At 41.8% G+C, this 24,462-nt stretch overlaps 1 protein-coding gene and 1 long non-coding RNA gene across 3 annotated transcripts in view; one reads left to right on the plus strand and one right to left on the minus strand.

Annotated features, from left to right (window-relative positions):
* LOC124036500 (electrogenic sodium bicarbonate cotransporter 4-like) overlaps positions 1 to 10,291 on the plus strand; it is a 45,554-nt gene extending 35,263 nt beyond the window's left edge. Inside the window, 6 exon segments of the mRNA XM_046351165.1 lie at positions 5,573 to 5,645; positions 5,935 to 6,003; positions 6,271 to 6,444; positions 7,625 to 7,795; positions 7,935 to 7,993; positions 9,506 to 10,291. Coding sequence (XP_046207121.1) covers positions 5,573 to 5,645; positions 5,935 to 6,003; positions 6,271 to 6,444; positions 7,625 to 7,795; positions 7,935 to 7,993; positions 9,506 to 9,677 — 718 coding nt within the window. The 3' untranslated portion in view covers positions 9,678 to 10,291.
* Positions 10,292 to 13,897: 3,606 nt separating this feature from the next.
* LOC124036501 lies at positions 13,898 to 16,071 on the minus strand. Of its 2 annotated transcripts, XR_006838915.1 has the most exons (3): positions 15,492 to 16,071; positions 15,101 to 15,355; positions 13,898 to 14,770 (listed from the first exon to the last, which is right to left on the minus strand). It is a non-coding gene; the product is annotated as an uncharacterized LOC124036501 (long non-coding RNA). The 2 variants fall into 2 exon arrangements; XR_006838914.1 differs by having other exon boundaries at positions 15,101 to 16,071.
* Between the last annotated feature and the right edge of the window lie 8,391 nt (positions 16,072 to 24,462).

The raw sequence follows: 24,462 nt of genomic DNA on the forward strand, positions 1-24,462 counted from the left end.
GGTTTGCTGGTAGTCATTCTCTCTGTGTCTCTCTGTGTCTCTCTGTGTCTCTCTGTGTCTCTCTGTGTCTCTCTGTGTCTCTCTCTGTGTCTCTCTCTGTGTCTCTCTCTGTGTCTCTCTCTGTGTCTCTCTGTGTCTCTCTGTGTGTCTCTCTGTGTGTCTCTCTGTGTCTCTCTGTGTGTCTCTCTGTGTGTCTCTCTGTGTCTCTCTCTGTGTCTCTCTCTGTGTGTCTCTCTGTGTCTCTCTCTAATGTATAGGGAGCAGAGACTGACAGGGATTCTGGTGTTTGTTCTCTCTGTATCTCTCTCTAATGTATAGGGAGCAGAGACTGACAGGGATTCTGGTGTTTGTTCTCTCTGTGTCTCTCTGTATCTCTCTCTCTCTAATGTATAGGGAGCAGAGACTGACAGGGATTCTGGTGTTTGTTCTCTCTGTGTCTCTCTGTATCTCTCTCTCTCTCTCTCTCTAATGTATAGGGAGCAGAGACTGACAGGGATTCTGGTGTTTGTTCTCTCTGTGTCTCTCTGTATCTCTCTCTCTCTCATGTATAGGGAGCAGAGACTGACAGGGATTCTGGTGTTTGTTCTCTCTGTGTCTCTGTATCTCTCTCTCTCTCTCTAATGTATAGGGAGCAGAGACTGACAGGGATTCTGGTGTTTGTTCTCTCTGTGTCTCTCTGTATCTCTCTCTCTCTCTAATGTATAGGGAGCAGACTCTGACAGGGATTCTGGTGTTTGTTCTCTCTGTGTCTCTCTGTATCTCTCTCTCTCTCTCTCTCTCTAATGTATAGGGAGCAGAGACTGACAGGGATTCTGGTGTTTGTTCTCTCTGTGTCTCTCTGTATCTCTCTCTCTCTCTCTAATGTATAGGGAGCAGAGACTGACAGGGATTCTGGTGTTTGTTCTCTCTGTGTCTGTCTCTCTCTCATGTATAGGGAGCAGAGACTGACAGGGATTCTGGTGTTTGTTCTCTCTGTATCTGTCTCTCTCTCATGTATAGGGAGCAGAGACTGACAGGGATTCTGGTGTTTGTTCTCTCTGTGTCTCTCTGTATCTCTCTCTCTCTCTCTAATGTATAGGGAGCAGAGACTGACAGGGATTCTGGTGTTTGTTCTCTCTGTGTCTCTCTGTATCTCTCTCTCTCTCTAATGTATAGGGAGCAGACTCTGACAGGGATTCTGGTGTTTGTTCTCTCTGTGTCTCTCTGTATCTCTCTCTCTCTCTCTCTCTAATGTATAGGGAGCAGAGACTGACAGGGATTCTGGTGTTTGTTCTCTCTGTGTCTCTCTGTATCTCTCTCTCTCTAATGTATAGGGAGCAGAGACTGACAGGGATTCTGGTGTTTGTTCTCTCTGTGTCTCTCTGTATCTCTCTCTCTCTAATGTATAGGGAGCAGAGACTGACAGGGATTCTGGTGTTTGTTCTCTCTGTGTCTCTCTGTATCTCTCTCTCTCTCTAATGTATAGGGAGCAGAGACTGACAGGGATTCTGGTGTTTGTTCTCTCTGTGTCTCTCTGTATCTCTCTCTCTCTCTAATGTATAGGGAGCAGAGACTGACAGGGATTCTGGTGTTTGTTCTCTCTGTATCTGTCTCTCTCTCATGTATAGGGAGCAGAGACTGACAGGGATTCTGGTGTTTGTTCTCACTGTGTCTCTCTGTATCTCTCTCTCTCTAATGTATAGGGAGCAGAGACTGACAGGGATTCTGGTGTTTGTTCTCTCTGTATCTGTCTCTCTCTCATGTATAGGGAGCAGAGACTGACAGGGATTCTGGTGTTTGTTCTCTCTGTGTCTCTCTGTATCTCTCTCTCTCTAATGTATAGGGAGCAGAGACTGACAGGGATTCTGGTGTTTGTTCTCTCTGTATCTGTCTCTCTCTCATGTATAGGGAGCAGAGACTGACAGGGATTCTGGTGTTTGTTCTCACTGTGTCTCTCTGTATCTCTCTCTCTAATGTATAGGGAGCAGAGACTGACAGGGATTCTGGTGTTTGTTCTCTCTGTATCTGTCTCTCTCTCATGTATAGGGAGCAGAGACTGACAGGGATTCTGGTGTTTGTTCTCTCTGTATCTGTCTCTCTCTCATGTATAGGGAGCAGAGACTGACAGGGATTCTGGTGTTTGTTCTCTCTGTATCTCTCTCTCTCTAATGTATAGGGAGCAGAGACTGACAGGGATTCTGGTGTTTGTTCTCTCTGTATCTGTCTCTCTCTAATGTATAGGGAGCAGAGACTGACAGGGATTATGGTGTTTGTTCTCTCTGTGTCTCTCTGTATCTCTCTCTCTCTAATGTATAGGGAGCAGAGACTGACAGGGATTCTGGTGTTTGTTCTCTCTGTATCTGTCTCTCTCTCATGTATAGGGAGCAGAGACTGACAGGGATTCTGGTGTTTGTTCTCACTGTGTCTCTCTGTATCTCTCTCTCTCTAATGTATAGGGAGCAGAGACTGACAGGGATTCTGGTGTTTGTTCTCTCTGTATCTGTCTCTCTCTCATGTATAGGGAGCAGAGACTGACAGGGATTCTGGTGTTTGTTCTCACTGTGTCTCTCTGTATCTCTCTCTCTCTAATGTATAGGGAGCAGAGACTGACAGGGATTCTGGTGTTTGTTCTCTCTGTATCTGTCTCTCTCTCATGTATAGGGAGCAGAGACTGACAGGGATTCTGGTGTTTGTTCTCTCTGTGTCTCTCTGTATCTCTCTCTCTCTAATGTATAGGGAGCAGAGACTGACAGGGATTCTGGTGTTTGTTCTCTCTGTATCTGTCTCTCTCTCATGTATAGGGAGCAGAGACTGACAGGGATTCTGGTGTTTGTTCTCACTGTGTCTCTCTGTATCTCTCTCTCTAATGTATAGGGAGCAGAGACTGACAGGGATTCTGGTGTTTGTTCTCTCTGTATCTGTCTCTCTCTCATGTATAGGGAGCAGAGACTGACAGGGATTCTGGTGTTTGTTCTCTCTGTATCTGTCTCTCTCTCATGTATAGGGAGCAGAGACTGACAGGGATTCTGGTGTTTGTTCTCTCTGTATCTGTCTCTCTCTCATGTATAGGGAGCAGAGACTGACAGGGATTCTGGTGTTTGTTCTCTCTGTGTCTCTCTGTATCTCTCTCTCTCTAATGTATAGGGAGCAGAGACTGACAGGGATTCTGGTGTTTGTTCTCTCTGTGTCTCTCTGTATCTCTCTCTCTAATGTATAGGGAGCAGAGACTGACAGGGATTCTGGTGTTTGTTCTCACTGTGTCTCTCTGTATCTCTCTCTCTAATGTATAGGGAGCAGAGACTGACAGGGATTCTGGTGTTTGTTCTCTCTGTATCTGTCTCTCTCTCTCATGTATAGGGAGCAGAGACTGACAGGGATTCTGGTGTTTGTTCTCTCTGTATCTGTCTCTCTCTCATGTGTAGGGAGCAGAGACTGACAGGGATTCTGGTGTTTGTTCTCTCTGTATCTGTCTCTCTCTCATGTGTAGGGAGCAGAGACTGACAGGGATTCTGGTGTTTGTTCTCTCTGTATCTCTCTCTCTCTAATGTATAGGGAGCAGAGACTGACAGGGATTCTGGTGTTTGTTCTCTCTGTGTCTCTCTGTATCTCTCTCTCTCTAATGTATAGGGAGCAGAGACTGACAGGGATTCTGGTGTTTGTTCTCACTGTGTCTCTCTGTATCTCTCTCTCTAATGTATAGGGAGCAGAGACTGACAGGGATTCTGGTGTTTGTTCTCTCTGTATCTGTCTCTCTCTCTCATGTATAGGGAGCAGAGACTGACAGGGATTCTGGTGTTTGTTCTCTCTGTATCTGTCTCTCTCTCATGTGTAGGGAGCAGAGACTGACAGGGATTCTGGTGTTTGTTCTCTCTGTGTCTCTCTGTATCTCTCTCTCTCTCTCTCTAATGTATAGGGAGCAGAGACTGACAGGGATTCTGGTGTTTGTTCTCTCTGTGTCTCTCTGTATCTCTCTCTCTCTAATGTATAGGGAGCAGAGACTGACAGGGATTCTGGTGTTTGTTCTCTCTGTATCTGTCTCTCTCTCATGTATAGGGAGCAGAGACTGACAGGGATTCTGGTGTTTGTTCTCACTGTGTCTCTCTGTATCTCTCTCTCTCTAATGTATAGGGAGCAGAGACTGACAGGGATTCTGGTGTTTGTTCTCTCTGTATCTGTCTCTCTCTCATGTATAGGGAGCAGAGACTGACAGGGATTCTGGTGTTTGTTCTCACTGTGTCTCTCTGTATCTCTCTCTCTCTAATGTATAGGGAGCAGAGACTCACAGGGATTCTGGTGTTTGTTCTCTCTGTATCTCTCTCTCTCTAATGTATAGGGAGCAGAGACTGACAGGGATTCTGGTGTTTGTTCTCTCTGTATCTGTCTCTCTCTCATGTATAGGGAGCAGAGACTGACAGGGATTCTGGTGTTTGTTCTCACTGTGTCTCTCTGTATCTCTCTCTCTCTAATGTATAGGGAGCAGAGACTGACAGGGATTCTGGTGTTTGTTCTCTCTGTATCTGTCTCTCTCTCATGTATAGGGAGCAGAGACTGACAGGGATTCTGGTGTTTGTTCTCTCTGTATCTGTCTCTCTCTCATGTATAGGGAGCAGAGACTGACAGGGATTCTGGTGTTTGTTCTCTCTGTATCTGTCTCTCTCTCATGTATAGGGAGCAGAGACTGACAGGGATTCTGGTGTTTGTTCTCTCTGTATCTGTCTCTCTCTCATGTATAGGGAGCAGAGACTGACAGGGATTCTGGTGTTTGTTCTCTCTGTATCTGTCTCTCTCTCATGTATAGGGAGCAGAGACTGACAGGGATTCTGGTGTTTGTTCTCTCTGTATCTGTCTCTCTCTCATGTATAGGGAGCAGAGACTGACAGGGATTCTGGTGTTTGTTCTCTCTGTGTCTCTCTGTATCTCTCTCTCTCTAATGTATAGGGAGCAGAGACTGACAGGGATTCTGGTGTTTGTTCTCTCTGTATCTGTCTCTCTCTCATGTATAGGGAGCAGAGACTGACAGGGATTCTGGTGTTTGTTCTCTCTGTGTCTCTCTGTATCTCTCTCTCTCTAATGTATAGGGAGCAGAGACTGACAGGGATTCTGGTGTTTGTTCTCACTGTGTCTCTCTGTATCTCTCCCTCTCTAATGTATAGGGAGCAGAGACTGACAGGGATTCTGGTGTTTGTTCTCTCTGTGTCTCTCTGTATCTCTCTCTCTCTAATGTATAGGGAGCAGAGACTGACAGGGATTCTGGTGTTTGTTCTCACTGTGTCTCTCTGTATCTCTCCCTCTCTAATGTATAGGGAGCAGAGACTGACAGGGATTCTGGTGTTTGTTCTCTCTGTGTCTCTCTGTATCTCTCTCTCTCTAATGTATAGGGAGCAGAGACTGACAGGGATTCTGGTGTTTGTTCTCACTGTGTCTCTCTGTATCTCTCCCTCTCTAATGTATAGGGAGCAGAGACTGACAGGGATTCTGGTGTTTGTTCTCTCTGTGTCTCTCTGTATCTGTCTCTCTCTAATGTATAGGGAGCAGAGACTGACAGGGATTCTGGTGTTTGTTCTCTCTGTATCTGTCTCTCTCTCATGTATAGGGAGCAGAGACTGACAGGGATTCTGGTGTTTGTTCTCACTGGAGTCTCCATCTTCTTGGCTCCCGTTCTACAGGTCAGTAAAATATGATCATTTCCTCCAACCTAAACTAGGCTTATTGATGAAAGATAACAGTGGCCGTGGCCCAAATGGCACCCTATTCCCTATTCTGTGCACTACATTTGACCAGAGACTTATGGAACCTGGTCAAAAGTAGTGCACTGATTAAGGAATATGTTGCAATTTTGGGTGCAATCAGTGTGTTTTTTATACCAACACATGCCATTACAAGGGATCAACAGGATGATGTGTTGATGTTGTCTATGTAGTTTAACTGTGTGTTCTCCCTCTGGTCCACTCACAGTTCATACCCATGCCAGTGCTCTATGGTGTGTTTCTCTACATGGGCGTGGCATCTCTCAGTGGCATTCAGGTATGTAGAGACCAGAAAACAGTCGACAACCGGTGGTTATGTGTCAAATCAAACTCTCATGGTATGGGCTTTTTAGTATTCTCTGTAGTGTGGTTATCTTCCTTCTGAGAATGTGTGTGTCTGGAGGGAATGTAGCTATGTATTCTAGCAGCATCTAAGCAACTGGAGATGCATTTTAATTAGGGTGTTAGCTAGGCTGCTCAGAGCATGGCTAGGGTGTGTGTGTGTGTGTGTTCTCATTATGTCTCCCCTGTCACTCCTCTGTAGTTCTGGGAGAGGATCAAGTTGTACATGATGCCGTCCAAGTACCAGCCAGACTTCCCTTTCCTGCGTCACGTGCCTCTGAGGAGGGTCCACCTCTTCACCCTGGTCCAGATCATCTGTCTGGCTGTCCTTTGGGTGCTCAAGTCCACCGTCCTGGCCATCCTCTTCCCTGTCATGGTATTATTCATGACTCGCTTTTGAATAGCACAAGTATTAATGCAGGGGTGTCAGACTCGTTCCCATGGAGGGCAGAGTATCTGCTGTTTTTTACTATTTTCTTTCAATTTGTGTCTAATTAAGACCTAGAAAAGCAGGTGAGGGAAGTTCTTACTAAATAAATGACCTTAATTGATCAATCAGGTACATGGGAGGAGCGAAAACATGCATACACTTGGCCCTCCATCAAATTAGTTTAACCCATGCATTAATGCATAACAAAGTATTACTTAGATGTATTACCAACAGTCCCAATGGCCGTGTTTCGGTATACATTCAAGCAACCATCAACATACAAATGACCTGATAGGATGTAAATGTTTGTTACTTATGAAGTAAATGTTGGTTAGTTATTGTGAAGCACTCAGGCGTAGTGGGTGCGGAGTCAGGCGCAAAAGGCAGAAGGTACAGAACAATGCTTTAATTTCTGGCACAGAGAAAATAGGACACGCCAAATACAGGGCGCACATAAACGACCGGCCCAAAACCAGGACCTAAGCAGTCCGGAGAAAAAACAAAACTGAAATGCACTACCACACACAAACACAGAGGGAAAAATAAGCCCGCACAAAGAGCAGGCGGGCCTTACCGGCTTAAATAGCCCAACTAAAAACCTAAACAAGAAACAGGTGTTACCAATAAGACAAAACCAACAGAAAAGGGAAAAGGGAACTTTGGCAGCTAGTAGACCAGTGACAACGAGCGCCGAGCGCTGCCCGAACAGGAAGAGGAGCCACCTTCGGTGGGAGTTGTGACACTTATGATGTAAATGTTGGTTACTTATGAAGTAAATGTTGGTTACTTATGAAGTAAATGTTGGTTACTTATGAAGTAAATGTTGGTTACTTATGAAGTAAATGTTGGTTACTTATGAAGTAAATGTTGGTTACTTATGAAGTAAATGTTGGTTACTTATGATGTAAATGTTGGTTACCTATGATGTAAATGTTGGTTACCTATGATGTAAATGTTGGTTACTTATGAAGTAAATGTTGGTTACTTATGAAGTAAATGTTGGTTACTTATGAAGTAAATGTTGGTTACTTATGAAGTAAATGTTGGTTACTTATGAAGTAAATGTTGGTTACCTATGATGTAAATGTTGGTTACTTATGAAGTAAATTGCTTGTGCGACCATCAGATCCTGGGGTTGCTGGTGGTGCGTAAGATGCTGGACATGGTGTTCTCTCAACACGACCTCGCCTGGATAGATGATATCCTGCCTGGGAAAGACAAGAAGAAGAAGGGTGATAAAGATGACACAAAGAAGAAAGACAAGAAGAAAGGGAGATCAGACGACAGTGAAGACGAGGTGAGACATGTTAGGTTTTACTGCCACCAGCTGGCTGGTTTAGAGAAAAACAATTCTTGCTAAATAATTAATTTCTGATGGCTGTGTTTTGTGTGTGTCTCTCTGTTTTGTGTGTGTGTGTGCATGTGTTTGTATGAAGGAGAAGTACCACGCGTACTCCAACTGCTCGCCCAGCTCTGAGTCTGACGTGGACCGCAGGTACTGTGTGCTCAAACTACACGTCCCCTACAGTGACCTCCTGCAGCCCGTTGACGCCCAGTCACAGTGGGCTGCTCACTGCCAGCCAGGCAAATACTTCCCCTGATTCATAGATTACATAAACATGAAACATCAGCCTGGCAGATATAAGCAGATATAGAAACACACACACACACACACACACACAGCATCCATAATTCCACACATAATTTCTCACAGACCCAGTATTCCATAGTGTTCTGCCAAGGCTGGGCTGAAGTATAAGCTATATCTCATGCCTTCATACCCTTCTCTTCATGCACTTTAATGCAATGCAGATGTTATTTTGGGTTTTGCTAAGCAGCCCTTGCTGCTATTTTCCCTGCACTCCTATGTGTTATGAAAACTAGTTGTGTAATTTTGTGTCAATGTGTCTCGATGTGTAGACACATCACATGCATGTGCATAATTCCAACACACTAGTCATACACTATCTCCTATGTATTCTTCCTTCCTACTTTTAAGGCACCGGCTTGGTTTATATTCTGTAGAAATGTGTGGCATATTTGAATAGATGAATAAAAGTTTGACATTCTATCTGTATGTAGCAGATAGCGGTATTTGAGAGTGAACAGTGTTTGGTGCACTGTGACCTCATACCACATGCATCAGGCCTTTCTCAGAGTTTTGGTTGTTTCTTTTTCCTCCATGTGTTGTTGTATGTACCCAATAGTCTAGTAGTCTATCGATGGGTCCCATTCACGAACACTACTGTTTTGTTCTTAGTAGTGTTTTCATTCCATATAGTTGAATATTACTCTCCCCTCTATCCTTTTAGTCATGTTATCTGCGTGTTGCCTTAATTTCTATTTGACATAAGGAGTCAATGATCAAATTCATGTCTGCATTGCTTTTAAGGAAGCATGGTTCAGCAGTATACATTAGGCCTACATATTTGCTAAAAAAAAACAACTCCTGAAGACTGTGAAATTAGGAGAGGAGAAACTGCAACATAAGGAGAAACTTTGTTTCTTTTACTGTTAGTTTTGCATCACAAACTGTGCATTGCATTCCTCCCCACATCTCACATCCCCCATAGGCTGCGAACTACACTGCAGAAAGGCTTGGAACACTACGGCATAAAGAACAGACTTCAATCACAGTTGACAGCTCGTCTAACTCTCTGTCATGTTGTTTCACATTAATTTGCCCAACCTGTCCTCTAGTCTAATTCACTCTCTGGTACTCTCTGGCACCAGCTCCAGATGACATCTCACTACAGACCACCCCTGTCTAGCCCAAGGTTATCTTCCCCCTCGCCTGTCTCCAGTCCCCCCTCCCTTCTCTGTTTCTTTCACTGTGTATGTCATATATGTAATTTTGCAGACTCTTTTATCCTAAGCGACTTACAATAGTGCATGTATACATTTTCATATGGGTGGCCCCAGCGAGAATCAAACCCATCTGAACCACACAGGACATACATACAGGTATGTATGATATGTATGATAACTGGGACTTGCCGTTCCTCAGCATCACCTTGCATCTGAAGATCTCCTGCCCATCGTCCCCGGCGGTGCCTATGGCCCACGGCCGTGGCATGGCCTTCCCCGTGCCCCAGGTGAAGATCGAGATGGAGTCGGACTACGACACAGACACTGACCACCCCCGCCACAGGGACATGAGCAGCGAAACAACGCTGTAGGCACTGACTACAGTGTGACAGAGCAGTGGCATACGTGGGTCGAACGCGGACGCTCTACAGTACATAGCTTTAGAGCGCTGACCCACTCACACATTATGACTCTTCTAGAATGCCTGCAGAGGACAGTGCAAGGTGTCATGGACTAACAGCTGACAGCATATGACACCTAATGTAAAGAAATTAGATGCTGGGAATACATGTACATGGAATAACTTAGCTTGAATGTACAGTGCATTTATACTTGATCTGATTCCTCATATAGCTGTCCATTTTGATGTGTCCAAAGTCCAAGCAACAGCTTCTGCTTTTAACCTAGGAGGCTCTTTGCTGTCGTAAATTGTCATGGATATCTCTGTTGAGAACATGTTGACTGTATAATCTTCAGGACACGTGTAGCTTTAGAAACAACGTAGAGGGATATAGGAGAAAGGTGGAGTGAAGGATCTCCTCTGTATGTGCTGTATATAAGAATATATTTTATGTCAAGATATTTCTATTTCTATAAATATATAGAGTACCAGTCAAAGGTTTGGACACACCTACTCATTCAAGGGTTTTTCTTTATTTGTACTATTTTCTACATTGTAGAATAATAGTGAAGAGATCAACACTATGAAATAACACATGTGAAATCATGTAGTAACCAAAAAAGTGTTAAACAAATCTAATTATATTTTGCATTTTAGATTATTCAAAGTAGCCACCCTTTGCCTTGATTACATCTTTGCAAACTCTTGGCATTCTCTCAACCAGCTTCAACCAGCTTCCAGGTAGTCACTTGGAATGCATTTAAATTAACAGGTATGCCTTGTTAAATGTTAATTTGTGGAATTTAATTCCTTCTTAATGTGTTTGAGACAATCAGTTGTGTTGTGACAAGGTAGGGGTGGTATACAGAAAATAGCCCTGTTTGATAAAACAGTCCATCATTACTTTAAGACATGAAGGTCAGTCAGTCCTGAAAATGTCAAGAAATTTTAAAGATCTTCAAGTGCAGTCGCAAAAACCATCTAGCGCTATGATGAAACTGGCTCTCGTGAGGACCGCCATAGGAAAGGAAGACCCAGGGTTACCTCTGCCGCAGAGGATAAGTTCAATAGAGTTAACTGCACCTCTGATTGCAGTCCAAATGAATGCTTCACAGAGTTCAAGTAACAGACACATCTCAACATCAACTGTTCAGAGGAGACAGTGTTAAATCAGGCCTTCGTGGTTTAATTGTTGCATAGAAACCACTATTAAAGGACACCAATAATAAGAAGAGACTTGATTGGGCCAAGAAACACAATCAATGAACTTTAGACCGGTGGAAATCTGTCCTTAAGTCTGATGAATCCAAATGTGTGTCTTTGTGAGACGCAGAGTAGGTGAACGGATGATCTCTGCATGTGTGGTTCCCACCGTGAAGCATGGAGGAGGAGGTGTGATGTCTTTCTGAGACACAGAGTAGGTGAACGGATGATCTCTGCATGTGTGGTTCCCACCGTGAAGCATGGAGGAGGAGGTGTGATGTCTTTCTGAGACGCAGAGTAGGTGAACGGATGATCTCTGCATGTGTGGTTCCCACCGTGAAGCATGGAGGAGGAGGTGTGATGTCTTTCTGAGACGCAGAGTAGGTGAACGGATGATCTCTGCATGTGTGGTTCCCACCGTGAAGCATGGAGGAGGAGGTGTGATGTCTTTCTGAGACACAGAGTAGGTGAACGGATGATCTCTGCATGTGTGGTTCCCACCGTGAAGGAGGAGGTGTGATGATGTGGGGTGCTTTGCTGGTGACACTGTCTGTGATGTACTTAGAATTCAAGGTAGACTTAACCAGCATGGCTACCACAGCATTCTGCAGTGATACGCCATCCCATCTGGTTTGCGCTTAGTGGGACTATCGTTTGTTTTTCAACAGGACAATCAATGTTTAACACTTTTTTGGTTACTGCATGATTCCATATGTGTTTTCATCGTTTTGATGTCTTCACTATTATTCTACAATGTATAAAATGAGTAGGTGTTTCCAAACTTTGACTGGTACTGTATATATAGTATTTTTTCACAGTTTGTTCATACAGAAAGTTACACTGAGTGTACAAAACATTAGGAATGCTTTTCTGATATTGAGTTGCACCCCCTTTTGCCCTCAGAATAGCTTCAATACGTTGGGGCATGGACTCAATGTTCCCCCAAATTGTTTGGGGCACTGAGTAAATTTCAGTTCTGCTGAGTGCAAACTTTAATGTTGTGACAATTCTGTGCAACTTCCAGCGTCCATTTACTATGACCATTGAAGCTGTACCTGCTTTAACTTACAGTTGCAAACAGTGGTCAAGTAGGCTCCTGTGGCTATTTGATCTTAAATTAGGCCTACCAGAGTGTCCTACCATGAAAAACAATGTATAAAATGCATCCCATAACATTTTAACATGGAAATAGCTGTTCTATCATTCAGCCTTCAATAGCAGCCAATGTGTGGTGTTCAATGTAGGCCTATATTCCATGACTTTAGAAAAAAACATGCAGGGCTTGACATTAACCTGTTTATCCACTTGTCCTTCAGACTAGGAGGTGACTGAATATGTTGTTGTGTTGTTTGATGCAAGAAACACTTTACAAAAAATGCACAACTATTCCCATACAATTATTATAGAAAATCAGACAAATTATGCTAACCTATGCCTATTGGCTACTTAGCTTATTCAAGCCTGTCTCAAAATAGGACATTGACCCCTTTAAGACAAAAAAAAAGCTCTTTACCTGACTCGCTTTTGAAAGATGTCTGGAAATGTACACATTTGTGCTATTGTTGGAAGCAATCACTCCCCCATTGCTGACTACAAATTAGCAATAACTGGGCTAATAGCTCACTAACTAGCAAAGGATATAGCAAAGGATAAGAACAAATGTGCCCAGGTGGCTATATGCAACTCTGGCTTTGATCTCAAAAATACTACTCACTACCACTCATGCTGTAAACACAGTCCTGTGTTTGTGTAGAGTACGGGCTGAGTGGTGAGAGTCAATTTAATAGAAAGCCTACAACAAAATATCTTGCATACTTAGCTTTGCATACTTGCATAGTTCTTGCATAGTTTGTTTTGTTTCGGTATGCTGCATTGAAAGTGACTAATATTGGGTGGATTTGATCACTATTCCCACAGTAAAGGGAAGCTTGGATAGTGTTAACTAAGGGGGAAAACTCTAGAAAGTTGAGTCAAGTTCAATCTCCTGCATCTCTGCATGGGCCAATATTTATTCTGCACACACACGCAGCTAAGAGGGAACATTGTCTACAAGGTGTTGAAAGCGTTCCACAGGGATGCTGGCCCATGTTGACTCCGATGCTTCCCACAGTTGTCATGTTGGCTGGATGTCCTTTTGGTGGTGGACCATTCTTGATACACACTGGAAACGGTTGAGCATGAAAAAAACAGCATGGTTACAGTTCTTGATACAAACCGGTGCACCTGGCACCTACTACCATACTTTGTTCAAAGGAACTTAATACATATTTTCTGTTGCCCATTTACCCTCTGAATGGCACATATACACAACCCATGTCTCAAGGCTTAAAAATGGTTCTTTAACCTGTCTCCTCCCCTTAATCTACACTGGTTGAAGTGGATTTAACAAGTGACATCAATAAGAGATCATAGCTTTCACCTGGATTCACCTGGTCAGTCTGTCTTGGAAAGAGCAGGTGTTCCTAATGTTTTATACACACAGTTATAGTAAGTATAACGTATAAGGTCCAGGATAACTTTAAGTGCAATCCAGAATTTCAATGTACTGTAGGTGATTGTTAACATGGCCTGCCTTTTCATGTGACAAATGAGTTTTTGAATATCCTTATTTAGCTAAATAAAATAAATGTTTTGGTGTGTGTGTGTATGTGTGTTGAGAGGTTATATGGTGCATCTCTTCTGCTAGCAAACTAGCTTTCCTATTCCCTGTTCCCTCTTGTGTTTTCAAGCCATTGGAAAAAAGAAACAACCAAAAAAATGGAATAGCCCACTGGACTGAATATTGTTTTTAGTGCTGAAAAGGATTGATTTGATAATAACATGGTTGAATACAGTGTTTTGCAATCACGTTATTATTCCCTACTGTGTGTAAATGACTGTGTGCAATTACTGTGCAGACACTGAACAACAGGGTGTAATGGAGGACAATTAGGAAGGAGGGGTTACCATACTTGACAACAAAAGAGGCATGCACAAAGGGGCAAGAAATTGATTATCAATTATGGTTTATTAAATTAAATATGATTTATACTATGTACGAACTGTATTCTTCAGATATTTGGTGTGTAAATGTGTTGTTGATCCTTTCAATATTATTGATTTTACCAATACAGAGAAATGCCTGTGCATTATTGTTTTCTAAAAATATATTACTGACGTACTAAGATAACTACAGCTATGAATGTATTTATATTACTTACATTATGTATAAAGTTTACAGCATTTAAAATATTTCCCAATTTCTGTGAACAAGAAGCAAGCCCACTAAAAGTAAGGTACAAAGGTGAACGCTCAGGTTTTCTTCACTAGTGTCTCTTGACTTTTGGATATGTAATATCCCTACCGGGACAAAAGACCATTCAAATCACAGGCTACACATTTTTTATGGACATGATAATTTAGAATAGATTGGAATAAATGTGACACTGCGTAATGAAGTATGTAGTGCAGTGTTATGTAGAAATAATGTTCCTAATGTCTACCACGTTTCCTCTCTATAACTCTTTTTTTGGCACATGCGATAATGTCCACGATAAGCAGACATCCAGAAACAAATCATACACAAATACATATGGACCAGCAGCATTAAGTTAACGCGGAACGCATGATACATCCTGTAGAAGAGACATCCCTGAGTCACTGGTGAAACCATCTGTGAAGCTCTGTCCCTCGACCAAGGTAGGCTTCTTTTTGCACATGGGGCACAGTTTTTTCCTCTCCTGTGAGGCCCTCATCCAGACAATGAGGTTCCAGCACTGGCCAGAGGAGATGGGCAGGGCACCGTGCATGTGTTGTCCTCTGTATAGGAGACCCTCTGTCATTCCCTGCTCTACCTCTGTAGACACTCTCACTCAGAAGCACCTGCAGGGTCAGGAAAACACTATCAACCAATGAGCCACACTAGACTAACAATGAGAATGTTTACTCATTGGGCTGTGGCGACTTTTGTTTGTGCAACTAATACTTCTGGGAGATTTCCTAACCCGAAATATAACAGTGTGTAACCTGTATGAACTGGCATGGTTTTAAAACCACAGTGCGTGGAATCAATGAGAGATAGTATGAACCTAAATCAAGATCACAGCTTAATTTGTTCTTTCATTCTACATAAGATCAATTCAAATATTTCAATATCTATAATAAATTGGATATTGGGTTATTACACTTCCCAAATTGGCTCTGATTAGGCACCTGTTTCATGTCACCAAAGTAGAGGTTCCCTTCAGCAAACTTTTTCCCCAGAGACACATTGAGTGACCTCTGCATTGTCGTAATGGTAGACGAGGTCCAGGTCTTCATGAATGTCATTTCACCATGAAGGCCTTGTGGCTGTCTAGGCAGCGTCCACAACAGTTAGGGTAGAGCAGAGATGTGAGAGGCTACAGATACTGCACACGGAGAAGGGTGGTAAAAGCCATTGTCAAATCCTAGCTCGTTCAGGAGGATCTGTGTGGACGAAAGAACATCGCAAACAAAAGGACCATGAGTTACCACAGGTAACACTTGATACATTGAATATTTTGCCTGAGGTCTCCATATCTAATAGCCTACAGATGTATTTTATATGAAAGAGGAAGCATACCCTGTAGTTCATTCTGTTGGGTCTGTAGACTGTTCAAAGTGTTCCAGCTCATCACAGAAGCGGTACATTTTTTTTTAAACACAGGCAAGCGCAAGATCCTTGGGGCTTCAAAAGATTTAAAATAATGACATGGACCACCTATTTCAAATAGGAACTCTTTATGGAAAACGTAACCTCTACTGGTCTCATCACTTCAACAATAATCCATCATCTGCTTAAACTCTGGAGCCCAACAGGATTCATAAAGAGTGTAAGTCAAATATTACACTTTACAATCTTAGTGTGTATGGAGACTAAAGTATTGTAGGCTTCCTTCCTACCTGTAGATGGTAGACATGGTCATGGAGGGGTTTATAAATCTCCCTTATGGCAGCAGCTCTCTCAGCTGACTTCACGCCAAGGCTCTGACGCCATTAAACTTCTTTGGCAATCTAGAAAGGAAACATTTAACCACACATCAAAATGGAAAGATCATTCAGTAGTGTCTAGACATCCGCGTTGCCTCCCACAATTTTCAAACGCTCCGGTTTTCGAGACTAATCATTCAGTACAATTTTAATAAATACTCACAATGCGTGGGCCTACTTGCCTTTGTCAGGATATCCTCGAACTGTGTGTTAGTGGAGCAGCCAAGCTTTCTCAATAACACCTGTTTGGCAAACAATTTTTGGTTTCTAGTTAACTAACTAACGTTAGCTCGCAAACTAGTACAGTTATCCAACAAGATGTTTTAACATGACAATTATTTGTAGATCTACTGTACTGGCTAGCTAGTAGATACCCACCGCTTGATAATAAGTTCTAACTGCTGTTTGAACACAAGGTAAATGTTTAGCGCTAAAACAACTAGTGTAAACATTTGCGTTAAGATCCTTACAGTTTTGCATGATTATCCTATGAAGATAATACACAAACGTATCAAAGTTATAGAAAAATCCATAATAAAAAGCTATTGTTCGTAGTTAAATGAGAGTGAACGAGGAGCTGTCAAAAGCAGGTATGGTATTGCTTCCGGATTTTGAGTTGTTTGTTGTGATCCAACGTTGTTATGTGTCCGATGTGAACCGATACTCTTAGCATTTAGTTTCCAAGGTATGTAAATCAACAAAACGGCTTTAATGGAGTCACATTGCTACATATAACATTTCAAAATATTAAACATGAATTATTTAAATGTGTGGCAAATTTTCTTGGTGTAAAATGGATTCAAGCGGAACGGTAAAAATAAAAATGTTAGAGATGTGTTTCCGCATGCGTCAACATAAATCGTCCCTTCTCTGAATACCAGGGCAACATGCGAATCTTTCCTCCGTTGATTAATTCTTTAGCTAGTTCTTCTTTTGTCCTATTTGTTTGCACGTAAGTCGGTTTCTCCTTCCATTATATAATTTGCCTTGCATATTTTACGTAGTTTGAGGTTCATTTCGCTGCAGAGATGTTGAGTGTGGACTCGTTGCAAGTGGTGGCTGAAGAGGAGGTGGTGGAGTCGAGCTCAAACCGCTTGGGTGACATCTACACGTTTGTGGCCGAGGGCTGCTACCCCCAGACAATGAATCCCATACGAAAGAAGAATCTCAAAAGATATGCTCAGAAATTCATCATTGATGGTAAGAAAGAGAAAATGCTTGAGACGTAGAGCGATCTGAAATATGTTCTGTTGAATGTAGCCTAGTGTCTCTTTCTAATGGCATGTTTCATTGATTGTTGTCTGTGTGGTTGTCGTCCTAGAAGGTCGACTGTATTATGTGGGGCCCAAGAAGGAGGAGAAGCGAGAGGTTGTGATTGAAGCTGAACGTAAGAGGCAGATATTCCTTGAGTGCCACTTTAATGACATTGGTCATCACCTGGGACAGAAGAAGACTGTTCACAGGATCCAGAGCAAGTATTACTGGCTGGGTATTGTAAAAGATGTCGTGGACTGGGTATGTTTGTCTATTTGGAGTTCAGTGTACAGCTTGGAGGCATACATTCATTAGTCTTACAAATTGTGCAATTGTCTGTTTCAGATAAAGGTATGTGAAACCTGTCAACACACAGAGAGGAACAAAAACATGACAAGGACTGTTCGGCCAATCAAAGTGGATGCTCCCTGGGAAATTCTAGGGATTGATATATTTGGTAGATAAACTCATATCTTATCAGAAAATGAAGCTACTTGGCTAGTCTCTCAACAATAGATGAACTCTGAGTACAATTGTTTGTCTGACTTTGTTGAATGTGTTCATGTTTTCACCAGGGCCTTTCCAAAAAACACAGCAAGGTAATTCCAGCGTGGTAATTGTCACAGATTACTTCAGCAAGTGGGTGGAGGCGTTTCCCATTCAAAAAAGAGATGCCCTCTCTGTTGCCAGATGTATATCTACATCCATTTTCAGGTAATTCAACACACACACAGAATTTCATCTTGATTTGACAATTATTTACAAGATACAACCATCATCACCAACATGAGTGGCAATGAGATAGAGCACCATATTTGTTTTCCTATCAGGTTTGGAGCAGCAAAAACAGTCATCTCCACACAAAGCGTTGACTTTTGTGACGAGGTAAGACATTATTAGCCTGTTTCTATTTACAAGCTCTTAAAGTAACTGTCCAGTGGAAATCTCACTTTTAAAAGTTCATATTCTATTAACTCGTACCTAAATAATGTTGACTCGTCATTCTATACTCATATCTGAGGCCAAAGCATGAATTTGAGAGAAAATCCAGCTCAAACTTGTATCTCAAACAGACTGTTTAAATAATGCTTGCTATTTTCTCATAGAACATGCTGTCATGTTGGCTCATTGACTGAGCTGACCAATCAGTGGTCTACTTGCATGAATATTTTTTTATGATCTGTTTACGCCCACACCATTCTGCTGTTGGGGATCGCCCACACTATTCAAACACAGAAAAGCTGCTAGAATTGTTTTAATAAAAAAATTATTATAACCACAAATAGGTGCTAAGTTTGCATGAAAAAAATCCAAGTCCAGGCACTCGTGTGGATTAGCAAGTTAAAAAGCCTTTAATGTGTAAAAATACATGAATGCCTTCATCAGGGTGTCGGATACAATGTGTGACACACTTGTGTAAAGGTGATCACAGGTACAGAAAATATGCTTCTTTTTTTTTTTTTACATAAAATGAAAAAAGGAAAACCTTTTCACTCATATTGTAATTAATTCAATCAACATTCCCTCTGTATAATATGTTGCTTCTAGGTGACAAAGCACCTCTGTAACAGGTGGAATGTAGTGCAGAGAGTGTCTGCTGTAGAGTTGAACCCGCTACACGACCACAGCAGTGGACTACTGAAGGAAGCCATCACACAGGTGGTGGCAGAGAAACAGGCAGAGTGGGACGATTTCCTGGACCCTGTCTTATGTCTGTTTAGGACGACCATCAACCCCACAACAAAGTTCACACCCTATTCACTCATGTTTAATAGGAAAACTATTTTACCTAGTGAGGTGAGATATTGTTTTGTTTTTTAAAGACATTTAATTGCGTTAATACTATGTCTTAGTTGTTAATATTGAATTATTAATTTAAAATGTATTTTGTCAAGACCGACCAAGAGACGGATTTGTATCACTCAAAGGAAGAGGCCTCGGCGTGTATGACAGTGATGCAAGAGCAGCAGAACTCCGTGAAGCAACTGGTGAGTTTGAATTGGAAATGGAATATCTTGCCGTTTGGGAGACGCTGTGCTACACTGCCAAAGAGAGCCTGATGAGCTTGTTTCATGGTTGCCACTTTTCATTTCTACTTCAATGCTAACTTACTTGACCTACAACCCTATTAAGCTCTGCGGAGCATAGGTCATCGTATGACATAGGTCATGTGTGTAATTCCCATGTGAGATTTCTCTGGATTCCACTGGAAATGGTCAATAATAGTTTGTGTTTACAGGTGATTGCCAACATGAATGCGGCGTACAAACAGGAGAAGAAGAATGCCAAGAGAAGAGCTCGGAACATGCCCTCCATTACCTTCAAAGTCACAGATCCATTGTTTGGCTCGGGTGAGTCGTCCTCCCAGAAGAAACTGAAACGGAGCATTTACCTGTCTTTCCCGGTGGAAACGGTCCTTGCCACTGAGCAATGCAGCTCTGATGACAAAAAGAGTGACTTGGAATACCCCCTGCCGATTTCTGATGCGCATTGAGGCCTACTATGCTGGGGGTTATAGTTTACAAGGAACATAATTGAGAAGCATACAGTGGTTGTATTAATTGATCAACAATACCTCTTGCTTCAGTGGTATGATGGAGACATGATGTCCTCATAAGATGCTACATCTCAGAGAGAAGATTGGTGAACATGGAGGCACTGGAATCAAGAAGCCTGACCAAAAATATTGCTAAGAAATTATATTGGGTTGGACATATGTCCAAATACATAGATTTTCCCAGTCAGTGCCTGGTGGATTTGTGGTCTAGTCATTGATATTGTGAGGCATGTAGGTGCTAAAGGGCATTTTTTTGCAAAGATGTGAATGAAATGAGCATGTCCACTATCCTATCATGTAGGATACACCTTTCTCCAACTCTGTTAAAAATGTGATATGAAGTTGTATTGACATCATGGAGCAGGGTATGTGCACTTGGGGTCAGCATCAGTTTTTTTGTGGCCACACTTAGAATACTTTGTCTTCACAATCAGTCATTCATTCATAGTTCTTTGAATTTCGGGTCTGCTACATGCTTTAGGGAAGGACTTTAAATAACTAGTTAGGGTCCATATCAAATGATGGCATTTGGTTTATTGCTGTGCATGGATTCAATATTCCCGATAGCACCAACATTCTATTGACCAGTGCAACCTTGAAGAAATGTGGATGGAAAAGCACAATAGAGTTCTAAAGTAAAAACAATGTATTTTAAAATAAGCTAACACAAAACAAATCAACCTTTTAATCTATAAAGGTGCAATATCCAGAAATCGTTCCAAAAATTCTAATAGTTAACCTAATTTTAGTTTTTGACAAAACAAACAATGTGTAGTGTAGAGCAGGGTTCCCCCATTGATGGCCCCGGGGCCAAGTCTGGCCCCCCAAATGAATTATGAATATTTTTTCCCCCCATAAAAAATACTTAATCTCGGACCCGAGATTCAAAAACTCTCAAATGTAATGTCGCAAGAAGGAAGTTACCTTACCTTAGTAATGTAAAAGTTCCGTTTTACCTTCATGAGGATAGAAATATACTAATTATGTTCTGGACCGCCGAATATTAGTTCAAAAACAAAATTGGCTTAGGGTCAAACCTAGTTGACGAACTCTGATGTTGAGAAACATTGTACCATCTAAATCTCTGAAATAGATTTTCAATAACCAAAAATAATGTATTTTCAGCTGTTTGTACCTGGTGTACAAAAACCGATAGTAAAAAAAAAATGACATTAAAGCATAGATATAGTTCACATAGAACAGATCTACCGCTTAGCATAGACTGTAAAAGGTATTGGCAAAGTAATCGATTACATCACGGCATATTTTGTATGGGAACGCTCAGTGGCACATTTTGAAGACCAGAAAGCATTGTTGATGCGTGCGCTATCTTGTTTCATGGAAGAGTTTTGGAACATCGCATGCGCCGTTTGAGCTAGTCCAGGAAGTGACGTCACAAGCTCCGACAGTCTGAAAGGACAACATTCCATCACGTAGAGTTTAGGCAAACTGCTGGTAGTTCAGATGTATGGTCATAGGCCAACTGCATGCAAGAGCTGTCTATGTGCCAGAGGCAGCTTTTGTTTCTGTCAGTGAGAGCTACATAACTCTTCGATCTGCTTCGGTCTATGGCTCAAGCCAGCTCTATGTGCATGAGTAAAAATCTTGTATGTTGGGGAGAGGATATCATGCACCACCACGTCTAGCGGTACAAAAGGCAATTGTTTAAATACAATGTTATTGGTCACAAACCCATGTTATTGCGGATGTAGCGAAATGCTTGTTTCTAGCTCCATCAGTGCAGTAATATCTAACAAGTAATATCGAACAATACACACAAGTCTAAGTAAAGGAATGGAATTAAGAATATATAAATGAGCAATGTCAGAGCGGCACAGACTAAGATACAGTAGAATAGGACAGAATACAGTATATGGGTCATTCTTTGGCTTGGGTAATATTTCAGTCCCTCTGACTTTTTATATTATATTTATAATACATAATACATGCCATTTAGCAGACGCTTTTATCCAAAGCGACTTACAGTCATGTGTGCATACATTCTACGTATGGGTGGTCCCGGGGATCGAACCCACTACCCTGGCGTTACAAGCGCCATGCTCTACCAACTGAGCTACAGAAGGTCACCAAAATGAAATGTTAAGATTTTGTATATAAATTTAAATGTCCAGTATAAATGCATTTAAATAAAGAATGAATTTAAACTTTTTATTTAATAAATTGTATTTTTTTAACTGACACTAATAATTGTGTCATGTCCCCCTGTCACACCCTGATCTGTTTTACCTGTCCTTGTGATTGTCTCCACCCCCTCCAAGTTCATCCATCTTCCCTATAACCCTTAGTGTATTTATACCTGTATTCTCAGTTTGTCTGTTGCCAGTTTGTCCAGCCTTTTTCCAAGCTCCTGTTTTTTATAGTTTCTCTTTTCTAGTTCTGACCTTTTGCCTGCCCTGACACCGAGCCCGCCTGCCTTACCATTCTGCCTGCCCATTCTGCCTGCCCCTGACCTCGAGCCTGCCTGCTGCCCTGTACCGTTTGGACTCTAACCTGGTTATGAACTCTTGCCTGTCCTCGACCTGCCTCTTGCCTGCCCCTCGTTGTTCAATAAATAAACCATCTGCCTCCTGTGTTTGCATCTGGGTCTCGCCAAGCCCAGGACCTCGGCACCATCGTGAATGACTGCTTAAAGTTCAGACCTTAACCCAACTCGACCCACTTGCACAATGGCCAGGGACATGATCACAATTATGCTGGTGAGCCTAAATGACGATGTGAAAGTGAAGGTCCCTGTCGCTCAAGCACTGATAGAGGCAGAGAGTGGCAACCTTCCCAGACCCGGCTAACCCAGAGGATACAGGCCCTGCTAAATATGAGTGAGATGGTCCAGCCTGCTGCAGATCTTTAAAAAAATATATATTTAATTTCACCTTTATTTAACCAGGTAGGCAAGTTGAGAACAAGTTCTCATTTACAATTGCGACCTGGCCAAGATAAAGCAAAGCAGTTCGACACATACAACGACACAGAGTTACACATGGAGTAAAATAAACATACAGTCAATAATACAATAGAAACAAGTCTATATACGATGTGATCAAATGAGGTGGGATAAGGGAGGTAAAGGTAAAAAAAAGGCCATGGTGGCAAAGTAAATACAATATAGCAAGTAAAACACTGGAATGGTGGATTTGCAGTGGAAGAATGTGCAAAGTAGAAATAAAAATAATGGGGTGCAAAGGAGCAAAATAAATAAATAAATACAGTAGGGAAAGAGGTAGTTGTTTGGGCTAAATTATAGGTGGGCTATGTACAGGTGCAGTAATCTGTGAGCTGCTCTGACAGCTGGTAAATCCTTCTGGACTGAACAGAGCAATCATTGCCCAGAAATAGGAAGGGCAATCATCTTTTATGTGAGGATGCCTAACCCAGTGGCAGGTAGTTTAATATACCAACTCCAGGATACATTAAGATGCTCACAATAACGGCATTGTAGTTACCCGTTGTTATATTATCTATAAATAGTTCACTAAACTTTTCTGCATCACACTGTCCGCCTACTTGTTTTCTTTCTTGTTCGACACAAATCTTATCAAGACCTCCAGTGGTGTCAGGTTATGTACTGGCTGCTGGCCCAGTTGATGGAGTTTGACATTTACCATCACAGTCTTGAGGGACTGAGAAGCTGAACCTTCACAGGCACAGATGATAGTCTAGACTGCAAAGTGGTGCTGCAGTGTACCCAAGTCGCGTCAGGAGCAACTGCTTGCATGCGCGTTACCACTCCACTATGTCTCCCTGTCATGGCTTTTGCGCCATCAGTAGATACCAACATGAGTAGCAGCTATGTTTGGCTACATACGGACCGTTAGTGGAATTCCCGCGAGAGTAACGGTTAATGTGATTGGATGTTAATTATTTGACTAGGCTACCTGTATTTGACATTGTGTTGTTATTTCTCTGAACACTAGATGCTCTAATTTTATTATTGGCAGTGAAATGAGTCTACTCAGAGGCGAGAAAAAAACCTCATCCAAATGTATAGCCCCATTGGAGTAACCCCAGTTCAGAATACCTGTTCTAGTCCAACCATCTATCAAGTCCCAATCGCTTATTTTTCATGCTTTGACATGCGGTAATCACAAATACTGGTGTAATAGCCTAGTTTTCTTGAAATATTGTTTTAATCATTGTGATAGGTTCATGTTTTACCGGTAGTGTAAGTTACCCCCAACTATTTATTTTGCCTACAACCTTACTTTCACCCCTGATTTTGATAATGAGTTTTGTTTCCACATAGCTACATATGAAATTACATCATGCATGACACAGCCTATGTATGACACACTGTACAAAACAATTATTCATGTTGAATAGGCGTAATCTTTTTTCAATGCTTAGGCATTCGCATTCACAGGTTATAACTAACATGGCTGATTGTGCTATCTTTATGCAATAGCAACCAGAGATATATAACTCAGATTTCTATGTGCATTTGGTTGGGTCACCCAATAAGTTAGATATTGCAGCTTTAAGACTATAATGATAAATATTACTTTCACTTAATGCATATTTTAATGTTAATATTAAAATAAATATTGACTTGTCAGTTCTGTTTTTCATAAATGCTCTCTCCTCATTTACGCGCGCACACACTATCTCTATTTTGAATAAACATAATATAAATAACAATGTACAGGTCTGGTTGTCCATTTGTCCCGCCAAACCCGTCCTTCTATTATCTTGAGGGAGGAGCCTCTCACACCATAACTATTACCGGCTTCCGTAAACA

This window comes from Oncorhynchus gorbuscha, linkage group LG05, assembly GCF_021184085.1.
Source record: "Oncorhynchus gorbuscha isolate QuinsamMale2020 ecotype Even-year linkage group LG05, OgorEven_v1.0, whole genome shotgun sequence".
NCBI classification, from domain to species: domain Eukaryota; kingdom Metazoa; phylum Chordata; class Actinopteri; order Salmoniformes; family Salmonidae; genus Oncorhynchus; species Oncorhynchus gorbuscha.